The sequence below is a fragment of the Sinocyclocheilus grahami genome, unplaced genomic scaffold, assembly GCF_001515645.1.
Source record: "Sinocyclocheilus grahami isolate Dianchi unplaced genomic scaffold, SAMN03320097.WGS_v1.1 scaffold400.1, whole genome shotgun sequence".
Classification (NCBI taxonomy): domain Eukaryota; kingdom Metazoa; phylum Chordata; class Actinopteri; order Cypriniformes; family Cyprinidae; genus Sinocyclocheilus; species Sinocyclocheilus grahami.
The window spans coordinates 328,107-337,835 of record NW_015505579.1 but is presented as its reverse complement, the minus strand read 5'-3'; the positions used below and the strand labels follow the sequence as shown (position 1 = coordinate 337,835).

General features: G+C 39.3%; 1 protein-coding gene across 1 annotated transcript in view; it reads left to right on the top strand.

Moving 5' to 3' along the window:
- LOC107550516 (pleckstrin homology domain-containing family G member 3-like) overlaps positions 1 to 9,363 on the top strand; it is a 57,975-nt gene extending 48,612 nt beyond the window's left edge. Inside the window, exons 5-8 of the mRNA XM_016231821.1 lie at positions 5,680 to 5,749; positions 6,036 to 6,082; positions 8,416 to 8,566; positions 9,220 to 9,363. Of these exons, the coding sequence (XP_016087307.1) occupies positions 5,680 to 5,749; positions 6,036 to 6,082; positions 8,416 to 8,566; positions 9,220 to 9,363 (412 nt within the window). The remainder of the gene's footprint in view (positions 1 to 5,679; positions 5,750 to 6,035; positions 6,083 to 8,415; positions 8,567 to 9,219) is intronic.
- Positions 9,364 to 9,729: the final 366 nt, after the last annotated feature.

The following is a 9,729-nucleotide window of genomic DNA, read 5'->3' as shown; positions in this document are numbered from 1 at the left end:
AAGTGACTTCCTCGCTAAACTCCATGCAGAATGCAAACGCTCACAAAAACTACTGACATAATCCAAAACATTCTTTGGCTGAGAGGAACGCTCAGCACCTAGAATTTGTTCTTGCAGAACTTTCAGTGGCCCACGCACAGAATGACCAAAAATTAACTCAGATGGACTAAAACCAAGCGATGCCTGTGTCGTGTTACGAACAGCAAATAATAATAAAGGAATCTCTTCATCCCAATCTCGCTCCCTCTCTACACAAAAGGTACGAAGCATCGATTTTAACGTTTGGTGAAAACGTTCGATAGCACCCTGGGACTGTGGGTGATAGGCACTAGACACTTGATGTTTGATGTTTAATTGCCTCATTACTTTTGCAAACACCTTCGACATAAAATTACTACCCTGGTCAGACTGAATATACCGGGGGAGACCAAATGTAGTGCAGAATTTGACAATGGCTTTAACGATAGATGGAGCTTTGAGAGTTCGTAATGGGATTGCTTCAGGAAATCTAGTCGTTGCGCACATTAGAGTCAAAAGAATTTCCAGATTTCGTTTTTGGTAAAGGGCCAACGCAATCAATTAAAATACGCTCAAACGGTTCTCCGAGTGCGGGGATTGGTTTTAAAGGAGCTGGGGGAATAACCTGGTTGGGTTTACCAGCTAGCTGGCAGGCATGACACGACTTACAGAACTTTACTACATCTGATTTCATAGATGGCCAAAAGAAATGCTTTAACAAACCATCATATGTTTTCCTAATGCCAACATGGCCTGAGAGTTCATGTTCATGTGCAACGCTTAATACCTGCAGTCAGTATGGCTTTGGAACCACAACCTGGTAAACTGTACTCCAATCCTCATCAGTTTTAGGTGGAGACCATTTACGCATCAACACCTCTTCATCGCAGTAATATGCAACAGAATGCTTCGGCAAGGCAGATTGTTTCACCGCAGTTGTGAAGTATGGAATCAAAGTGGGATCAGCATGCTGTGATTTAATCAATTCAAGTTTACCTAAAGGCAGATTAAAATTAGGAACAGCACACACATTCAACTCATTCACCTTATCTTTTACACCTTGAATGGGAACTTCAGTAGACATAAAGGACTTGGAAAGATCCACAGTCTCCTCAAACTTACGAGACTGAGCACGAGTCACTGCACAAGCACCAAACACATCAGGAAATGTTTCACGTAACACATCGTTACTTTTATTTACGTCAACGGGGTCATCAGTCACTTCAGGTAAACAGAAAACTTTCTTACCTGCCAAGTCATTACCAAGAATGAGTGATACTCGGTAACTCGGTAACTCGGCACAAACAGCCAACTTAACAAGCCCTGAAATGATGCTAGCCTGTAGAAATACATTGTGCAGTAATCACAGTATCACAGTCAAATCGATTCCTTTCACTAGTACATCAACTCCACAGCTAGAACGGGTAGAAAAGGGTAATATACTTTCTAAAATGAACGACTGAGCCGCCCCCGTGTCCCTCAGAATATGTACAGGTTTAGCTTCAGACATCGCCTCATTAAATGATACAATGCCATCAGAAACGAATGGTTCAAATGCGGACTCAACCATAAAAGGAGATGAGAGTTCTGACATGCGACTGTCAATTAAAGCTACACTCTTCGAAGGGTTAACTTTCCTGCCAGATTTGCGCTTCAAAGCAGGGCAAACTGCAATGAGGTGCCCAGCCTCATGGCAGTAGAAACATTCACGGCTTTCCATATTGTCACTAACTGAATTCTCTTTAATCACGGTCACATCTTTAAAATTTTGTGTACAACCCGTAGGATTACGCTTAGTAGGTGATGAAAATACTACTCGGTGAGTGAGCACAAATTCATCAGAGAAAACAGCCGCCTCTGTAAGAGTAGACACTTTCTGTTCATTCAGATAAATTAAAAAAATGTTAATTTTTGAACTCTTCCAGCAATATTAACTCCTTGAGTTGTTCTAGAGTTGTGACTTTATTCGCAGTACACCATTTTTCAAACAAATATGCCTTGTCACGAGCGAATTCAACAAACGTTTGTCTGGGGGATTTTACATGATTTCTAAACTTTTGACGGTGTGCTTCAGGAACTAATTCGTAGGCACGCAACACAGCATTTTTCATTACATCATAATCTAAACTCTGCTCAAGAGTCAAGGCCGAACAAACTTCTTGAGCTTTCCCAACAAGCTTACACTGCAATAGCAGTGGCCAAACATTTCGCGGCCATTGAAGCGTGGCGGCGATGTGTTCAAACACAGTAAAGTATGTATCTACTTCACTTTCACGGAAGAGCGGGACTAATGCAATTTGTTTACTAATATCGAACCTTTAACTTATTTGCAAATCGCATCGAGGCACAGGATCAGAACCAGGAGTTGGAGGTGTTGATCGGAGGAGCCACAGGTGTACTAGCTCCGGGTGGACCAGTAATTGGAGGCTTGTTAGGAACTTTAGTTTTAATCTCAAGCTCCAGCTCCTTCAGACGAATTGCACGCTGAGTTTCAAGCTCGACTGTTCTTACGTGCAACAGCTGACTTGCCTTGTCACGAGCGAATTCAACAAACGTTTGTCTGGGGGATTTTTCATTATTTCTAAACTTTTGACGGTATGCTTCAGGAACTAATTCGTAGGCGCGCAACACAGCATTTTTCATTACATCGTAATCTAAACTCTGCTCAAGAGTCAAGGCCGAACAAACTTCTTGAGCTTTCCCAACAAGCTTACACTGCAATAGCAGTGGCCAAACATTTCGCGGCCATTGAAGCGTGGCGGCGATGTGTTCAAACACAGTAAAGTATGTATCTACTTCACTTTCACGGAAGAGCGGGACTAATGCAATTTGTTTACTAATATCGAACCTTTAACTTATTTGCAAATCGCATCGAGGCACAGGATCAGAACCAGGAGTTGGAGGTGTTGATCGGAGGAGCCACAGGTGTACTAGCTCCGGGTGGACCAGTAATTGGAGGCTTGTTAGGAACTTTAGTTTTAATCTCAAGCTCCAGCTCCTTCAGACGAATTGCACGCTGAGTTTCAAGCTCGACTGTTCTTACGTGCAACAGCTGACTTTGATACTGCTGCCGACTTAATTCCAACTCAAGCTCCTTTAATTTAATAGTCAACAATGGGTCGCGTGGAGATGGCAGCTCAGCAGGATCTATGCTAAATGGTTCCTCGGGTTTGGTCTGCTCCGCTCCCTCACCCACAGAACTCGTTATTAGGTTTGCAACACCTGCTAGCTCGCCCTCCTCTGGCAAGATCCCATTCTCCACCATATGTCTCACCACCACTTCCTTAATCTCGCTCTTTACCGCACTCCGAGGCACCCTGATCTGATATAAATCTGCGATTGCAAATAAGTCATCTTTACGACATTTTTCTAATTGTTGTGCCGAAGGCCGAATTGCAAACTCCTCCAAATCAAATTTAGAAGACATTTCAAAACCTCTGCCAAAATCCCCTCCCCTTAAAGCAAAATTCCCAAGGAAAACAATAAGAAACAAGGCAAATTTCATTAGATCGAATAGTCCATTTGTCTACAGTGTATTGAACTTGGTTGTTCAAACCGGAGAAAGCTTGAACCGGCGGACGAGCCCCCAATTTATGTTACGACCGTCTAGGGCCAGTGGCAACATAAATGAAACGCGCACTCACTCCCAAGATATTATCAAACAAAAAAAAGATTTATTAACAAACTTATAATGAAAATAAGTAACAAAGGGAACAGATTTAGGAGTGGACAAGGCCAAAATAGCAAACAAAAATTAACTAATTTTAGTATACCCTTTCAATTCTCTAACCAAAATAAAACATTAAAAAAGAATACAACACAACTTCCCTAACTCCCTTAACCCAAAACATAGAACAAACCATATAAAAGAAATGGCGTCACACTCCCTACTTCCCTTAAACTAAATACAATTGGAAATCAACTAAAACAAGAGCAAGTTTTTCACAGTACGCACAATCACAAAAGAACCCCAAGACAAAGCAAAACAAATGGCACGCATTCAGCCTCCTAGAGTGTTTGGGGAGGTCCTTTTCACTGGAACCAGGACAGGACCAATCAGGAGCAGACCAATCAGGATCTCTGCTGGCTTGAGTACAGGCCACGCCTTTTCCTGCACAGACACACTCAGAAATACATACACAATTCAAAAGACCCGAGATGTAACAATGATCATTAATATTTTTGTCCATTTTCCAGTAAAAGAATGTCTATGAATCTACTTATATCTGTTAATGTTAGGAAATCAGTAGCATATATGTGGCTTAAAGCTGTGATTCTATATTAGAGCTTTTACCGAGATGCGTTTGATTTCTCATGCTGTTCCTTAAAAAAGGCTTTATGGAGCCTTGAACACACAGGGTTCTTCACCTTTCCCCATCTAACCGATCATCAATAAATTGTTTTTGAACATAATTGACTGCTCAGCTGTTGTCAGGTGTTGGTCTTACTGCAGAGAGATACTTTTCTCCTCAATATCATACAGTAATTGAGTGAATAATTGCCATATTTCTGTTTGTGGTTCGTCACAAATGCATGACACAGAAAGTGTGGACCTCTGTATGCTGTGGTGTTTGCTGTGGTCAGCTAAGCCCCGAGTTTTGCTTTCAAATCCATATAAACATGGATTGAACTACACTTAATGGACAGGAGATTCAGATTTCTTATAACAGTGGCAAAGTAAAAGCTGTCAGTTAAAATGAAAGACAATATGGTAAATCTAACAATCAAGTATTCTTTTTAAAAATTTAAAACTTTTAAAAGTATGGCAAACCAATTATTTGTTGTTTGCCATTTCAAATCACTAAAAAATTATGTTTTAGTGTAAAGGGATAGTTCACCCAAAAATGATAATTCAGTCTTTCTTTACTTTCTTTATCAAACCATAAAAGAAGATATTCAAAAAAATCCTGCTCACGCTCATCCATATAATGGCAGTGTAGAGCAACCAGCCTCAAATAAAAAAAAAAGGATACAAAAGTATCACAGAGTGATACAATGAGACGGGCACTGTATTTTTAGTTCTGGAGGCATACTACAGGGTTTGGTGACAAAAAGCAGAAAGGTACTTTATCATTTAGGCAAACTATTGATATTGGCTGTTACTCTGTGCTCATTCCTGAGACTGTGAGCAACTGCTCGTACTGTATATACAAAAACCCACTTTGTTGTCATGTCAAGTTTTTTGACATTGAAATACTTTCTCCTATCCCAAGTAAATATGCAGAGACAACTATAAAAAAGATATTTACTGTTACTGCAATTATTATTTATACATGTAAGCATTTGCTACACAATAGTGTCTTTTTTCATGTTCATTTTTAAGAGGGAAAAGCCACTTGCTGCTGTTCATTAAAGGGATTTTATTTTAATACAATTAAAGAGATTTAAGGTGCTCCATCAAGGCATTGCCTTCATATGGACATATGAAGAGTGATAAGAGACGTTCATTTTTTTTCTCACTGACCTCAGGTAGAGAAGAATGACCTGCAGACTGCATGTGTTGCTAATTCTCTATCACAAGGCCTTTTCCAAGCATAATGCTATAATGGCCCTAATGGGGCTGTTTCCCTTTACAGAATTGTGCAGAGCATGTGGTGTTTTAATAATAATAATAATTTATTTATTTTTTAGTCTGTAAACATGCTTTCTTTTTTCTTTTAGTGAGCTCCTTCAATCATTGGACATGTGTGACAATGATCCTGTGGCCATTGCCAGATGCTTTGTGATCAAGGTGACGTTCAAGCTGACCCAGTACCTTTCAAGTCTTTAGATCTGATTATATTTAAATCATATGTTTATAAAACTAAACAGGAAATATAACTTTAATGATAAGTGTTTATGGTTATTTGTTCATTAAATACTTTAACATCTTTATTTGAAAACAACTTTGATATTTTCAAGCTCCAGATAAACAGCTTATGATGATTTCGAAATCGAATTATGTAAATGAGGCTATTTGCTTGTGAATGCATTTTAAGAAAAGCCTTACTGACTTTTGTTTTCATCTCTGTTTTTAGCGTGAATATTTTGACATCTACTCACAATATTGCACCAACTACCCAAAGTAAGTTGCACTGAATGCCCAAAGTGACATATTATGTTGAAGAGCCTCTGGCTAGGTGGTCAGATTAATATAATTTTCGTGCACCAAAAAAAAGCACCTTTGGTTTCTGGGTAATATGGGAGGAGTTACAATATTACCCTGACATTTCTTGACAGGATTTGTGAGATTCACACTTTAATGCATAATATTCATTAAACGTGGTTAAACTGCATCAACAATATAAGTATTTTTCAATTCAGTAACTGATATTAATGTAGTGGTTGGTCAAATTCATGACCAATAAGGTTTTTAATGCCTGGACAAGCACACAAATTCAGGGTCAATACCAGACATTACTGAACCAATGTGTGGGAACAGTAAAATGAATTAAATAGTTCTTCTACCATAGCAGCAGTAAATAGTTGCAAAACAATTTACAGAAAAAAAAATACAGTGTAAAAAATGAGTGTAATTTTAACTGTAAAATATTGTATGCTATGGGGGAAAAAACTGTTAACAGTAAATTCCCGTAATCATGTTTCTTAATAGTTTTTCTTAACAGTTATGTGCATTTGGGTTTTATGTTACATCTTCTGTTTATTTAAAGGGTTAGTTCACCCAAAAATGGAAATTAGCCCATAAATTATTCGCCCTCAAGTCATCCTAGGTGTATATGACTTTCTTCTTTCAGACGAATCCAGTCAGAGTTATATTAAAAATTGTCTTTGATCTTTCAAGCTGTTTAATGCCACTCAGCGGATGTTGCATGCATCAGTCCAAAAGAAGTTAAATAAAAAGCAACCGTCCATAAAAAAAAGTGTCTCACATGGCTCCGGGGGGTGAAAAAAGGCCTCCTGTAGTGAATCGATGCGCTTTTGTAAGAAAAATATCTATATTCAAAACTTAATAATCACTTTAGTTTAGCTTACGCCAACAGTTGTAAACGGAAGCAGTTCCGGGCGGATGACGTGTGAGGTCGGCGTTGCACATGCACCACTCAGAAGTGACGAACGCGGAAGCGCAGGGGAGAAATCAAAACAAAGCAATGGTCACAAATTATAAGTACAAAACGAGGATTTGTAAAGAAGAATGTCGGAGGATTTCGATATAAGCCAAGAGGAGACTGGTTTTCCTTTGCTAAAGTAAGGAAACTTTGCTTCCTTTGCTCCTGTTAACAAACATTGGTTTTCACGAGACTCACCGGCACATGCGCAATGGTGAGCTCATACGACAACTGTTGGCGCAAGCTACATTAAAGTGATTATTACATTTTGAATATGGATATTTTACTTACAAAAACACATTGATTTGCTACAGGATGCCTTTGTTCACCCCCTGGAGCCGTGTGAGACACTTTTTTTAATGGATGGGCGCTTTTTATTTCACTTATTTTGGACTGATTCATGCAACACCCGCTGAGTGGCATTACAGAGCTTGAAAGATCAAAGACCATTTTTAATATAACTCTGACTGGATTCGTCTGAAAGAAGAAAGTCATATACACCTAGGATAACTTGAGGGTGAGTAATTTATGGGCTAATTTTCATTTTTGGTGAACTAACCCTTTAATGAATGGTTATTGCGTTATTTAAGTGTCAGTGTGTTTGTGTTTGTGTGAATGACTCTGTATAAATGCACCTTCTGTATAATAGTATACTTAAGCTTGTGGGAAAGCTACTTGTGATGAACTTTTGATTCTTCATGTGGCTTTCTCTTTAACACCTGCATTATTATGGTGGTTGTCAGTATATGTTAAAGGTACGAAACTGATTTTAGTAGCAGTGTGTGTTGTTGAATTTACTGGTTTACATTTACATTTTCTTGTTTGTAAATTACAGTTGTATTCAGTAATTTACAGTTTGTTCTGTTAATGTGTTTACAGGTTTTTCTGTATTTTTTACAGAATTATTCTGGCAACCACAGCGGTCAGCTGCCAAAATAATTTTTTTTAAACTACAGTTTTTTTTTTTTTTTACAGTGTATAGTAAAATCAAGAACAGACATAAAACAATGCTATTAAAAAAACTGCATTATGTTTAAAAATCAGAGTTATGTGTATAATGTGATGTGTACAGTTTTAGATGGATGAGGATGTAGGTGTCATCGTTACTACAAGTCAACCACCAATCAATAGTCAATAGTACCTCTGCACATGAGGGATAGGTAGTACAGTCTTACTGTTGGTGCTATTTCTGTTTGGAGTATTTTGTATTTTCTTTGTAAATTTGATGATTAATGAATTGTCAGAGAGTTATTGTTTAATGTTCTATGTGAGTTGATTGTTATCAGTTTGTATAGTGATGTATTTGTTAGTATGGTGTGCTGTGTTTTGACTGTTCATTCTCTCTCCATAGCTCTGTGGCTGCTCTAACAGACTGCATGAGGAGCAAAACTCTTGCCATGTTCTTCAGAGAGAGGCAAGCTGCTTTAAAGCGATCCCTGCCTCTAGGATCTTACCTTCTCAAGCCTGTCCAGAGGATCCTCAAATATCATCTGTTACTACAGGTTAGACAACCACTCTCAGAATAATACTTTACAGAATATATTAAAGGCTTCAAATCACCTACTGTGAGTAATGCCTTTCATGCATGATAATTGTTGTTGAACTATTATAGTTTTTGGATTTAGAAATTGTTTTTTTCCTCATTCTTGTGCATTTGCAAGATATTTACTGAGAGTTAAGGGGAAAGAGCTATATCATAGGTTCTCAAGCAAAACAGATCATAGGTCTGTGTTACTAGGGTTCAAGTTTCAAGGTTCAATGTTTATTATAAGCCCGGAGGGAAATTTTTTGTGCAGAATAAAATTTGTAAGCATATCTGTAGCACAGTTCGTAAGGAGGAAGGAAGGAAGTGAACCAGGTGGGCGTTTGGAGACTCATGGATCTTTATTTAGTAACTCAAACTTGAACAAAAACAAAAGTAGCGCTTCCAGCGCATTCACACACTGCCAGTGGCATAAATTCAGTTCCTCAGGCTTTCTCTCTCTGGCTGAGCGATGCCCACGAGTCCCCATCTCTCTCTCTCCTCCACATTCTCCAGTCTGCCTTTTTAACCAGTCTCTCCAGGCCAATTACTGCAATCAGATACAGGTGTTTATCATTTTGCACTTGACCTACTTGCTCACCGCTCATCTCCCGCCCCTCTCTCCCGCTGCAGACTTCGCTGAACCACGCCCCGCTCGCCACATACCCCCACCGCCCGACTCAGCCCGGGGAGCCCTCCGGCCTGCAGCCCCCCCCCCATTTCTGGAGGGAAAGTCAGCTACAGCCATCTGTGCACCCGGCCTGTGGACCACCTTGAATTTAAAGGGGTCATATGATGCGATTTCAAGTTTTCCTTTCTCTTTGGAGTGTTACAAGCTAAAGTCTCAAAACCAAAGAGATATTCTTTATCAAAGTTAAGACTCTGCCACGCCCCCCTAAAACGGCTCGTTCTAACACGCCCCCACATATCTACCTCACTATGTGGAAATATTAGCATAATGCCGCCCAAATGTGCACGCAAAGAAAGAAGGCGTGGTTTCAGTAACCGCAGTTAGTGTTGATGCAGCCATGTCAGGGAGACGCTGTGTGTTTCTAGGCGAAAGCAAAAGCACTTTATTTGGCCTTCCGAAAGTAGATGCATTTAGGAATCTTTAAGATCACTTACAACAGAACAGCAATGCAT